This window comes from Phyllostomus discolor, chromosome 3 (assembly GCF_004126475.2).
Source record: "Phyllostomus discolor isolate MPI-MPIP mPhyDis1 chromosome 3, mPhyDis1.pri.v3, whole genome shotgun sequence".
In the NCBI taxonomy this organism is placed as follows: Eukaryota; Metazoa; Chordata; class Mammalia; order Chiroptera; family Phyllostomidae; genus Phyllostomus; species Phyllostomus discolor.
In genome coordinates this window covers 152823999-152838348 of record NC_040905.2, presented here as the reverse complement: position 1 = coordinate 152838348, position 14350 = coordinate 152823999, and the positions used below count along the sequence as shown (strand labels likewise).

General features: G+C 37.5%; 1 protein-coding gene across 3 annotated transcripts in view; it reads right to left on the bottom strand.

Annotated features, from left to right (window-relative positions):
* The window catches only part of TTC39B (tetratricopeptide repeat domain 39B), a 152105-nt gene that overhangs the window by 40167 nt on the left and 97588 nt on the right, over window positions 1–14350 (bottom strand). For all 3 annotated transcript variants that reach the window (XM_028518736.2, XM_028518753.2, XM_028518745.2), the window contains 5 exons: window positions 14227–14337; window positions 11782–11913; window positions 10731–10807; window positions 5160–5227; window positions 2123–2187 (listed from right to left, as the gene is read on the bottom strand). In XM_028518736.2, the coding sequence (XP_028374537.1) occupies window positions 2123–2187; window positions 5160–5227; window positions 10731–10807; window positions 11782–11913; window positions 14227–14337 (453 nt within the window). The remainder of the gene's footprint in view (window positions 1–2122; window positions 2188–5159; window positions 5228–10730; window positions 10808–11781; window positions 11914–14226; window positions 14338–14350) is intronic.

Here is a 14350-nt window from a genome sequence, read left to right as displayed (position 1 = left end):
CACAAAGAGAGAAACACCAAAATCAGTGTTAAAATTTCACTCAAATTCTTGACTGACCCACAAACTATGTGAGCACTAAGGAGACTCCAAAGAAAATCACAAGCAAGACAGAAAAAACAATGTAACAAAGATTTCAGATGCTGCCCACTATCAGACAGTAAGAGTTTACAGTCTGTCTAGTCAAGTTAAATGCTTCCTAGAATGAAAATCAGCACACTTCTTAGAAAGATAACAAAACCTATAGTCCCTACAATGTATCAATATCTAGTATACAATTAAAAAATTCAAATGAGAAAAGAAAAATATGACATACAGTCAAGAGAAAAAGCAGGCAATAGAAACGAACCCCATGATGACCGAGATGTTGAAAGAATATCCAATCAGGAGAAAATAAAATTTTTAAATAAGCAGCACCTACGTGACCTATTAAACAAAAATCAGGCTAACACAAAATTGGAGTCTCAGAAGGAGAAGTGTAAGAATGGAGCAAAAAATAATATTTAAAGAAATAATGGCCACAAATTTATCAAAACCATACTAAAGCACTTCATGGTCAAATTGCTGAGAACCAATGATATAAAAAAGTCTTCGAAGCAGCCAGACAGCGAAATAATAATACAAGTAAGAGCTGACTTCTAATCAGAAATAATAGAGACCATAATACAATGGATTGACAGTTTTAAGGGGTGAAAAGAAGAAAAAGTCCTTATAACTCAGAATACTATATTGAACAAAAAAAACAGCCTTCAAAAATGAAGGCAAAGATAACATTTTCAAATAAATGAAACAAAGAGAACTGTTTTTGAAGGCCGACATACACCACTAGAAATACTGAAATTCTTCAGTCTGAAAGTATACAGGAATGAATGAAGAACATGCAAAATGGTAGATAGATGGATACATAAAGAAGACATTATAATATAAGACTTTTTAAAACAAAAATTTGGCACCACATTGTGGGTTTTTAAATATACATACGAGTACTGTCATAAGAATAGTAAAGAAAACAGGTGGTACATGAAACTATACTTTTGCAAAGCTCTCATATTTTATGTGCAATAGTGCAGCATTAACTCTAAGTTAACAGTGATAAGAAGCCTATTGTAATCCCTACAGCAACCATTAAAAAATTAAAGACTGCTATAGTTAAGAAAATAGAGGGATTATAATGGAAATATATATACATACATATGCATGTATTTTTAACTTATTAAAGCAAAACAAGGTGAGAAAATGAATCAAAGAAAAAAAACAAAAGGGTAGTCACAAGTGCAATTGTAGTGTCATACTGAATAAAAAAGCAGAACTCAACTATGTACCTCTAAAAGAAATGCAATTTAAATATAAAAAGATAGGTTTAAAGTAAAAGAATATATGTAAGCAAACACTATCATTAAAAAAGCATGAATAGATGTATTAATATCAGGCAACATAGATTTCAAGATAAGGAATATTATAAGGCTCTAAATAGGGACATTTTATAATCATAAAAAGGTTAATTTATTAGAAAGATTAAATAAAATATATATATAAGCCCAAAAACAGAGGTTCTAAATATATAAAGCAAATACTGATGTAACTAAAGATTCTGCAGAAACAAGTGACTCCAGAATCAAAGTTGGAGATTTTTAACATTGTGAGTAAATGATAAAACCTCTAGATAAAAATCAGAAAGGATATAAAAGATTTGAACATCACTATTATCCACCTTAATTGAACATTTGAATCACTGCAGAAAATTCTATTGGGCAATGCTACTCTAGAGGCTAAACCAAAGATATACCTGTTATCTTAAATTTACATACTGTTTTCAGAAGAGAGATACTAAAGTTTATCTAATCATAAACTGTCAGCCAGCTATTTTTCAGCTATTTTCCTTTAAAATTACATTTAAACTTAAATTCTGTTGTCCTATAGCATTGAATACATACTCAGTAAGCCAAAAATCAAGTGCATTTTTACCAACACCAAATACAAAAAACCTAGTCATACTTAATGAGAATTCTGAAGTACGAAGTGGTACATAGTGCAGGAATTCTTTAAAAACCCATCACTGTGGTCAAAAAGAAACAAACGTCCACTTATAAGAGTTAAAAAGCCCACATCTTAACTTTTAACTTACTTATATATTTGGTAACTTGTTCTAATTTTGAGTCCACCTTTGATGAAGTTGATCATATTTTCATCCTGAAAACAATTCAATTAAATAATTAGATTATTCAGTAAGAGATCCTTAAAACTTTCCCCACAGCTATGTAAGTTGTGCGATTAGAACAAGATTCAATCTTTTGAGTACATAATTTTTTTATTACATTTTAAAATTTTTTTTGTCATTTTTCTTTAAAGTTAGAGGACAACATAAAGTAAACATTTTTAAAATCCTCAAATTACTTTAGGGAAGTAATTAAAGCAATAATCCTCACCAATTAATTAGGGGCCACATAAGTTAGTCCAAAGCTACTTTAATAAGGATCCTCATCTACTGACCACTTTTCTTCTGGGTTCAATAGACGCTAAAATGGTTGTGACTTTTAAGACTATGATCCTAAGGCCTAACCTTCCTGTCCCTTTCAGTCATACTTCAGTAAATGGGATTATGGTTCTTTTTTCCTCAGGGTATTTTAGCAGGCAGAGTCTATTTAACATTGTGAGTTTCATTTACACACAATTCCAGATTAAAATAACTGTTCTGGATTCTAAAATTGTTGTCACTGATATCACAACACTTCTCCTTGCCTAATGGTCATCAACCATGAAATGGAAGCAATTGACCTAAATGAATACTATTTTCACAGTTAGCAATCTAGGATTCCAAAAGAGTCTCTTAACAAAGTATATCAAGTACTGCTTGAAGAAAGTTGCTACAGGATGGAGCAAAAGAAGGTTTACAGTTTTTTGTGTGGAAAATAATATAACAATTAATAAATACTAATACAAGAATAAACTGTTTCACATACTCATAACCGTACACCTATTTTTGCCCCACCCTGTACAACATATGATACAAATGGAGATGGCCCCATGTTTCACATTTCCAAGAACACTTTTCTAATCTCTTAATATCAGAAAGGTGCTTTGGTATTTATTTCCTGTACACTTGAACATCCTTCAGAAGCAAAAGAAAACTGATTTTAGTTTGCAAATTTCATTAATTACTTAAATATTTAATATTTTAATTATTAAAAGAATCAATAAATATAAAATTCACTATGCAATTTAAGTTTTTATCTTCATATTTTAAGAAAATTTTATGGTTACACAAGTTGCAATAATGGCCAGGAAAGAACTTCTTAAATTAGATTAAAATATGCCTCGAATAAGAATATTTCATTTCATGGTTCACCAAACACTGGCACCTGATTGTAAATTAGAGGAAAGCAATGCAGAGTGCTAAGGGGTAGAGGAATGCATATGGATGGGGACATGCACAGCAGGATGTCATGAGAGCACAAAGGTGGGAGGGCTAAGGGGACATGAAGAATCACAAAGTGTCCTGGAGTATCAATGCTTAAAGCACACACACATCAAAAAAAAAAATTAGGGAGTGACCTGGTGAAGAAAGGCAAAGCAGGTATAAATTCTGCAAGCAAAGGAAAACAGGTGGGAAGACCAGGAAGCATTACAGATCATGGTGTGCTTGGCTCTCTGTGTTGTGTAACTCGGCACTGCTGCACAAACCTACAGCAATCTACCCATGCCACTCAAGTATGCAACATACCTGCCATCTGTGGACATCAGTGAGAGGGGAGTAGGAAATTTGGGGGGGAGATCACAGTTTAGTTTGTAAAAGCTTCCCCTATTTCTAATACAGAACCACGACTATAGTCCATGAGAGCTACTAAATGCTGAAGTAAAAGGTGAGGTTGTCATCTTTGAGAGGGTGTCATCTTTGAGAGGGTGTTCATTTGCACAATGGAAAATGAGCTGGAGGTAAGAGAAATTAGAGGCAGATGTTAAAATCCATTGGGTCCTGTGCAGTCTGGGGAAGAGCTGATGACCACTTTCTCTAGAACAATTACAGTCAGAAGAAAGAGGAAGAGATGGAGCTGCTAAATCTTCAAAAGGTAATGGAAGCATGACCATAAAGCTGACTGCATATGGCGGAATGAGGAAGAGGAGAGCCATGGATATCTCCCAGGTCTTTAATTACAAGGCCCCAAGCATAAAATAAGGCTTCAAACCACAGATTTGGTTGTCAAATCCCTATTTGGAAAACACATGAGAAAAAAACTGAAGGCCTCCATGACTAACATGTTTACTAAGGCAGTAAGACTTGTTTTCAATCAGCCTTCCTAATACGTTGGGTTTTAGAAAACAGGGTCATAGACCAGATTGATTCAATTTTAGTAAACAAAACCCAACCTAAGAGGTCAACCTCCAGAAAAAGTGAGAAACATCCCTCCAAACAATGTGAAACACTGAGATAGAGCAAGATTTTCCATTTTACAATTGGATTTCTGCCACTTGCAATCTCCATCCCATGCTGCCCCATTGTATCCATCATTGCCACCCATGTGGCCATGATGTTAAAATCCACGCTTTTTGGAAGCATTGCAAGACACAATAATAGGCAAGGTATTGTTGCAACAGCTCTTAGAGGTGAAATTAAAATGCCCCATAGGAAAAGAATTCACAGTTTCTTAGTGACTTTTTAAAAATGCTCACCACAGGAAGAACTAAAAGCAAAACAGGGGAATGACAATAGGAGGAGGGAGAAAAATAAAATCTGAAGTGTCTGAGGCTCCCTATGCATGCATAACTGAGTTTTGTTGAAGCATCTGGTGAGAAAAGGAAATAGCCAAGGAAGCCTCCTCTGCTGCTGTGTGCAGCCCTCGGCCAATGACAGCAAGCACAGAGAGAGAGCAGCTCAGTTTTCATAGAGAAGCATCCTGAAGTTAGCTGTGTTACCTGCAAGACAGTTTCTTTAAAAGGCAATGGTTCCAGTAACTGAAGTTTGAAACAGACCCTAAGTGCATTTGAACAGAAATCAAGCTCCCTAGACTCTTTTTTCAGCCCAAGTTTATCAGAATAACAAATATCTTTCATTGCAACTCTAAGTCAAAAGAACTGAAACACTAATACAGGAAGAGCCACATGTCTTCTCTGGAGTATTGGCAAGCCTCCCCAGCAATACCAGTTCTAAGGCAAAGGTTCATTACCTGCACAAACGTGAGTGCTGCTTTCTGTAGGAGACACTCGGCATAACAGATTTCGGCATGCATTTCCTCTATTAAAAACAAATAAAATCATATTTAGGAAAATCCCATGTCCACGGCAACTGCTCCGAGATGTCCGGAAAAGACTAGTAGATAAAATGAGCCCAAGAGAGATGCAAAAACCTAGATTGCTCTGATGCTTCCATAAAAGTGGAATGACGACCTCAGTTCTCAGTGTCAGCAAGATTTCCCCAGAATGTGCAAAATGGTTCAGGAAAGTCAACTAACGGTCCCATTCAAATGTAACAGAGAGGAGCTGGGCAGTTGGTGACAGAGACTCAAACTCAGCTCATGAGAGGACATCAAAACTTAAAAGCATTAAGTATTAAAAGCATTTTCTTTTTTTAAAAGAAAACCATTTATTTTTTAACAGTAATGTGTAAATGAACAGTTATAAAGACTGAAAAAACTAACTTAAATTTGTGAATTATGTCTTCTAAAATATGAAGGTATGGGAATCATTACAATGATTAGACACATTATTAACATGCAGAGAAAATAGCAATTCTCTAAAGTTCTGTGAAAAAGAACGGTCCTGAATGCACACATCATGGCTCCTCACACACAAAAGAAGACATGCAAAGTGCATGACGCAGTTTTAGGCTGTTTTCATCGCTGAGATACCTAGATAAGGGGCAAAGCCCTGACCTCTGTGCAGTGCTGTGTATCCCAGGGACGCATGGAGCACCTCCAAACACAAGGCCTATCTCCCTGAACAATCCATTATACTAGCAGAAATTGGGAAGAAGGGGGAATCTTTGCATTAAAACATCGGAAGATACCTGTTTCATCCATTAGAAACAAATTGGTGTTTTATTTAAGTAAATGAGCTCGGAGTATTAAACAGCCTGGGTTGGGGAAAAGGCTCTGCCAAGCACTTAGCTATAGGACCTCAGGAAAGCTACCCTGCCCATCTGTGCTGGTTTCCTCATTTCTAAAGTCTGGCTGCAATGTTTCAGACTACTTTACACTCAAGAACCAACTGAGGTGCTGCACACAAAGCTCACTAATCAGAGAAGCAGTTGAGACATGCTAGCTACTTTCACTAAGGTTACAGCCCTTGGTCCAGGTTGTGCTTTTTTTGGTAGAAGCTCAGAAAGCAGAATTTTTTTGTTACTTACCTGAAAATTAGGGTATTTCTATGCTAGTGGAAATGTTATTGAATCAAACTAGATGAGAACTCATGCTTTCTTTCATTTCACACACCTTCCCCCCCAACACACACACACATATACACCACTGGTTCTCACAAATTGGTTCAACTTCCTCTCATGCTCCTATTGCACCAACTGAATTGACAAAAGAGCCTCTATGCAGCTAAGCACTGCCAAGAACATGCACACTGATGGGGCCACAACTGAGGAAATACGACCTCTGCTCATTCCGGCAGCATCAACAAGGTCTCAGTCCTTCCAAACACCTCACCTCAAAGTGTGCTTTTAGATCTTCTCAGGGTATTCAGTGGGATAAAACTGGTAACTCCTGTACAGGGTCATCTGAATATCCTCTTTCTAGGTATGTTTGGAACAAGTGGGAATTGTTAGGAATTATTCACTTTGAAAGCCTGCTCAGGCACACAGGTTGCTGGCTTAGGGCAGGTGCCAAAGGGTGTGCTGCTGCTGGGACAGGACCAGCCCAGGCATGGCTTTGGAGCAAGGAAAGCACAGATCACCTGCGGGTGTGCCTTGGGCTGAAGCACAAGGTGTAAAGGGAGGAGTGGCCAGTGAGCCTGGAAATGTAGGCTGGGGCAAAATTGTGGACAACCTTGAATGTCAGAGTCTGGGCTCGATTCAGTAGGCAATGGTGAGTCCTCGCAGAGGTGTGAGCAGAAGGCTGATGGACAATAAATCTAAGAGCAGCTAAAGGGGGTAAGCAGAATGCAGAGGCAATGATAAGAAAGTTTGAACTCTATATACCTGATGCACATATTCTTCCTATTAAATTCCTCTCACATCTTAAGCACTGTATATAAATATCTGTTCTTAAAGGCAATTTGAAAGCCTTTTAGGGCACTATGCCAGCCACAAGAGAAAATGGGTATGTTCCATGTTAAACCCAAGAAAAGTTTAATTCAACATATTCACTCTTGCACACAACCAGCCACTCAAGGATGTCAATGAAAATTACCATAAGGAAACACAAATCACATACTAAAGCTACAATGTTTTGACATGCTCCCTTGAATATAAAGTCTGCTTGGGTTACAGTGGCAGCTGAATTCATTAGGAATGAGATGCAACTTAATTTATTAAAGTCTTATTTCCTCACAATTCCCTATTTCACTAAAGGAAATATCTTCATATTGCACTGAAATGTTAGCTAAGCATGCCTTTAGACAGGAAAAGTCTATATAAACCTATATTTCAGAATAGGCCATAGTCACAAGTTAGTTTATTTTTATTATTTTTAATTAACTATTTTTAGAGTAGTGTTAGGCTCACAGCAAAATTGAGTGTATGGTACAGAGATTTCCCACACACTCTCTAACCCCACACATGCCACATCGGCACTGCCCACTAATCAACATTTGTGGTAATTTGTTACCATTGGTGAACCTCCACTGACATACAATCATCCAAAGTCCACAGTTTACACTGGGTTTCACGCATGGTGTTACACATTCTGTTTAGACAAATGTACAGTGACATGTCTCCACCACCATGGCATTACACAGAGTACTCACTGCTCTAAACCCCCTCCATGCTTTCTAGCTCTTCATCCCCCACCCGATCCCCTGGCAACACTGATCTTTTTATTGTCACCACAGTTTTGCCTTTTCCAGAATGCCATATACTTGGAATCATACAGCATGTATCCTTTTTAGATTGGTGTCTTCCACTTAGCAATGTGCATATAAGGTTCTTCCATGTCTTATCCGGGCTTGATAGCTCTTTTTTAGTGCTAAATAATATTCCATCGTCTGGATGTGTATTTATCTACTCACCTACTGGAGGACACCTTGGTTGCTTACAAATTTTGGCATTTATGAATGAAGCCGCTATAAATATTCATTTGCAGGTTTTTCTATGGACATAAGTTTCACTCTTTGAGTAAGTATTAAGGGGAGTGGTTACTGCACTGTGTGTTTCATAAGAGACTGTCAAACTGCCTTCCAAAGTGACTACACCATTTTGCATTCCCAGCAGCCATAAAGGAGAGTTCCTGCTGTCCCACTGCACCTCCTTGCCAACATTTCCTGTTGTCAGCATTCCAGGTTTTGGACATTCTAACAGATGTGCAGTAGTATCTCACTGGTTTTTTATTTTTAAGATTTTATTTATTTATTTTTAGAGAGGGAAGGGAGGGAGATAGAGAGAGAAAAACATGGCCTGCAACCCAGGCATGTACCCTGACTAGGAATCGAACCTGCGACACTTTGGTTCGCAGCCCGCACTCAATCCACTGAGCTACACCAGCCAGGGCTTTATTTTTTTTTTAAATATGTAGTATACAGTAATTTTCTACCTACTCCAGATTTTTTAAACTGGTATGTCCAAAGACATAATAAAGACAGGGACACAGTACCATCTATTTTCAAGATGTCTAACAGAAACGATTCAACATTTCCCTTATCCATATATGACACAGCCTATGCCCTTTTCTACATGCCTATAGGAGAAAGCTCGGGGTACAGTGGAATGGACCATGGCTTAGGGAAGGGCGATCAGGTTTGAACCCTGCTCTGCTAGGCATGTAATCATGGGCCATGTGTTTACTCTTCTAAACTTTAGTTCCTAGTCCATAAAAAGGAGACTACACAGATTCAGATGAATAATGTTAAGAAAAGCATCAAGAACAATGTCTGACACATAGATATAATGGGGCATTATCACTACTACTTTTTAAATTAGTATTACTATTTATACTTACATTAAAAAATACCATGTTATTCTTCCCAAAACTAAGGTAAAAAAAATCTCAAATGTAAGCCTTCACATTGCAAAGAAAAAGGAAAGTGGGAGGTAATACGCTACTAGAGGGAAACCATACAGAGAAAAACAGAAAAAAGCCTATAAATAAAAGAGTCCAATTTCTTTGGAGCCCATTTAATTTCCCACAGACTTACAAACTCCAGGTCTACTGGGGCCAATTTACATTAATGGCCCAAAGTTGAACAATATGAAGATATATTCTACCCAAAATCAAGGCGATAAAGAAAATTCTTATGGGTTCTTTACAGGTCATTTTCTGGAGAAGATGGGCATCAGCTGCCTGGAGTGACCCATGCATGCCATTCTGTTCTACGATGGTTCAAGGGCACCATCATGGCCTTTGGAACAAAGTCCTCTGCTGTAATCAGTGCCCTAGACTCACCTCATGCAAATGTTCCCAAGTTCCTCTAGCAAAGGAAAACTTCATAATAAAAGACATTCAGAAGTGAGTCTGGCATACCCATGAAGACCAGGAATGACTCTGCCAGCAGCATCCAGAATTGCGCTTGCCTTGCTCAGCCACGGCTACGCTGTTTTGTGTTACCTCTTCCAGACAGCAAATTTGACAATAACAACACATGCACAGATGCTCCTTGGATGGCAGAGGTTTTGTTCTAGCATGGCCTTATCTGAAGAACATATTTTCTCTTCTGCAGGATATCTGGATAATAAATTCTGACTGGAGTGCAACACTTATAAAACAGAGCTGATCGTGGAACTTCTGCCCTCATCTCAGTGGGAACAGGCAGCAACTGAAACAAAGTCACTCCCTCCCCCCTCCATCTGACCGAGGTGCGACAGCCACTCCTGGGTTCTTGAATATGTCCTGAATGTCCACAAACCAAACATTTTCCAGACTATAAAACATTATCAATGTTTTTTAGGGTATCAAAATTACTTTTACCTTGAAAAAACCCTTTAATAGCTTGTAGAGAAATAGCAACTTTTATACATGAATGGTAAGAATATAAGCTGACCTAACTCTTTAGAGAAAACATAAGCAGCACCTATAAATATTATCAATTTTCAAATCCTAAGTCATAATAATTCCACTTTTAGGATGCTATCCTCTGAAATACTTATAAAAAAATGTATGAAGACAGAGGTACAAGATTTTTTGGAAGCATTATTTATAATAGTGAAAAAGTAAAAGCAATGCTACTGTCCTTCAACAGAGAAAAAGCAAGTAATGAATGGCACCTGATCCTATGGAATACTACTACCAGAGCTATTAAATGGAATGAAGTACAATATGTACTGGCATGGGAAAACATCAATATCAAAAAAAAAATGTTATAGAAAAATATACATAATGTGATTCTATGCTTGCAAAAATGAACAATTCATGAACAACTACAAAAAACCCATGTGTACCCTACGTGTATATATGTTCATATATGTACACAGAAAAGTCTACAAGGCTTCAAAACTGACTACCAATGGTTACTTCTGGAGGGTATGATGGGAAAGAGAAAGACATTCCACTGACTTTATATGATACACTTAAGTATTGAATTTTAGGAGCATGATCACACTTCAAACTTCCAAAGACAGGGAAAATAACCTTTTAAATGACTCTTACCTTCAGTCATCTGTTCCAATGATCCTCTAGAAAGAAAACTTGAGAAAGATTCTACAACTGTGCATTTTTTCCTATATCTGCATAGAATCAGCAGAAGAGAAGGAAACAGAAACAAAAATAACAATAAATTAGCCTGAGCTCATTTTCATTTGACATTCACCTCAGTCACAATCACACCAAAGAGTCACCAAGGCAGAGCTCACCACTGAAGTCCGCAGGGCATAGCCCACCCCCCTGAGCCCTGCATCCCCATCTCCCAGCACTGGGCTGCCATTCTCTGGGTGCTCAGCCCCTGCTCACCAAACACATGAGTGGAAAACCCAACCAAAACAGTGAATACCAACCCTGCCAAGCACCATCCCTGATTTCTATGGCTGAGATCGGTTCAGTGTTTCTGAGGTAAAATTCTCCATGAGTAAAGAATGAAACTCAGAGTTCAATAGTTGAAAGTTTTCTTCATTTGGGGGCTTGTCACATAATTACATAATTCCACAGTATTAAAATTCATCAATGCTAGCTAACAGCTTTTGCTTAGGTCTTCCCATACACACAGAGCAAAAATTAAAATAAATTTGAAAGTCTATCTTATTTTCACCAACAAAGTGTTCAACTACATTCTTTTTAAACAAATAAAACATTCCCTTCTGAATCTGCAGCATCTCCTACACGAAGAAGAATGTGCCCCAACTGGCCTGGCTTGACGTGCTGTAACGAAACTCAACCCCTACAGGAAGACCCGAGAGATGCATGCTGCTACCCCACTGAAATCTCCCTCAGCCCTCCTGTGTAGTTCAAGTTACCAAAAGAAAAGTAGGGGGCATGGAGCCAAGTATTTGGCCAAACAAGAACTGTACTTTTTAATTCCTAACAGGAAATTTTGTCTCTATTACATAAAACTACATGAGGCCAAGAAAACTTTGAATCTCAAGTCCTTTTCTACAACTGTGCCAACTTCAAAGAGAACTCTCAGTCGGGCAAACTGCACTCATTTTATCACACATACATAAAGGTTTACAGTCATATCTCAAGTTTTTAATTACGCAGTTCATACTTTTGGCAGGTTTGTAAGGCGTCCCTCATGGCAGAAATGCCCTTTTGGATGTCCTGTTGCTCGAAGGTCATGATGGCCTGCAATACCACAATGGTACTGTAGCCCAAGGCATGGTACATGCTGTCCTTAGCCCTGGGGGCAACACAGGGAATTAGCACATTTCAACTCAACTGAAAAGCATTCAGGTCTTGTCTAATGGTAATCAAGAGAAATCCCAATAAATGCATGTCTGGACTTTCACCATGATAATATTAATATTTATCCTTTACCATAGTCACCAAAATAATACAGATGGTAAAGGACAGGTCCTCAAACGCTCAAGTATCAAGGACTTTTCAATTTAAACTCACACAGGCAGCACAGAACATTCCAGGTTGGAACAAAATGAAACAAGATGCTTTTCCCTGATTCAGCACAAGGGGGCGGCCTACAAATTCATTTCCTAGAAACGTTACAAAGCAAACCATTTTTTCCCTGTTGAACAAGGGGCAGTGTGCTGTCTTTAGCTCTGATATAAGCGCTAAAATAACAGCTACTAGAAATATATTTTGTGACATATTCTGATGTTCTTTGAAAGATAAAGACTCATTTAAAATCGTCTGTCCTTCTCTCCCAGCCAGAGGTCAAAAGGAGGAAAGATTTTTACAATGAAGTTATTAGGTTGGTAGCAAAGGGCCCCCAACAAAAGTACCTTTTCAATTGCATATCTAATCTAATCCCACTATCTGAGATTCCTGGGTAAAGTTCTTGGTAATCCAAATTATCAAGTTATCAGTGAGAATCACTTAGATTCTTGAGGCGGTCAATTAGTCCTAATGTACGGCAGATATTCCAGATTCTCAGGCTGTGAAAAAAAACCTTACCATCACTTTTCTCAAAACTTCTTAAATAATGTTAATTATTTATAAGATTTGAAATACCAATGTATGATTTCATCTTTAATTCAAATATATTCACAACAGCCCGCTGCCATGCAAAACAAATGCAAGCCACTGTACTCTTTCTCCCCCTTGGAAAATATCTAAACAGCCTTTGGTAATTGGCAGTTTGTCCTGAACAGTGAGGGCCCTGGCTGTTCTAAAGGACTGCAAGGAATGAGAGCCCGAAGTTAATCAGTAATTGTGGTTTTAAACCTCATAATTAAACTGGAAGTTTCTCCAAGAGGGAAAAAAATGGTATTCAAGTAAGAAAAAGCTATGTTTAAGTTAAGTGAAATATGCATAACTATCAGAGAATATATAACTTCACAAAATATAGTATTAAATCAGTTATTTTTATTCCATATATGTCCAGCTGGGTGTCAGTGGCAGAGAAAAGGAGTCCTGTTTGACTAGAAACCGATGCAGATACGAAAGCAGGCTGAGAGAGGAGATACAAAGAAAAAAAGAGGGAGAGGAAGACAGGGAGGTAGAGTCACAAGATGGTTAGATGGAGAAGTCATTGGGGAAGATGGCAGGAGGCAGGCACGGTAGAGGTTTCAAGAAAAGTGTTGGAGACAACACTGGACAATTTCTGTAGGCTATGATCTCCTTTAACATATGTTCCTAACCTCTGAAATGCTAAGTGACCAGGGTCTTCTAAATCTTAATAGAATTACCATAGCAGCTCCTCAGTCAGTAAATTAATTTCTAAGATTCAAAGGCAAGGACCAGAATCACATTACCCTATTGATGGCTCAAAGGAATGAGATTCCCACTTTTGTGCCCAGCTGACCTTCTAGAAAATCATTATATGAGATCTAAGCTCCATCTAAGTAGGTAACTGTGCCTGAAGGCACAGTGTAAGAGCAGGTATTCCTGGCAAGTATTCCTATAGTCCCGCTGCAGGGCTGGGGACTGCGGTCGGAGTGAGACCTAGTAAGAAGGCTGAGCACAGGTTTTGCTGCCACATTTTAAAAATTAACATGTACTATTAATTTATATTATTAACTTGTTTATCACATAAACAGGGAGTCCCAATAATATTTATATTATCTTAAATTTTTTAGAATTTGGAGGGTTGGGGGGGCTGAATTGGGAGTAAAAGGGAGAAAACTGTACTTGAACAATGATTAAAATAAAATTAAAAAAAAAAAAAGAATTTGAGATTGCCATATTCTAGTTCTTCCCATACCCATTTCAAGGGAAACTTTTCTCAATCATATTTAAGCTTAGAAGGAACATCCATAAAAATATTTCACTGAAGAAAGCAAAATGGAACTCTAGAAAATGACACTATTTAAAAACATATAGAAATCAAAATATAAGAATCAGAAATGTTCTACTGATTAAAGTTGAAAAGATAGATTTCTTAACTGAATATTAAAACTAACCAGCAGTAAGGAATGTCAACCAAATATTCATGTGAAAATACAGATAAATTAACTGACAAGAACGACATAAAAGACAGAGTCATCCAACACATTTGAAAAAACATATTTCACCTAAAAGAAATAAAGTTAATTACCATGGTTGCAGCAATTCTAAGGCATCTTTAAATCTGTTGCTTAGAAATAATTTCAATGCCACTTCACATTCATCCAGGCTACTCTTGAGATCCAGCTTGGTTGATGCTGACCTAAAGATCAAGA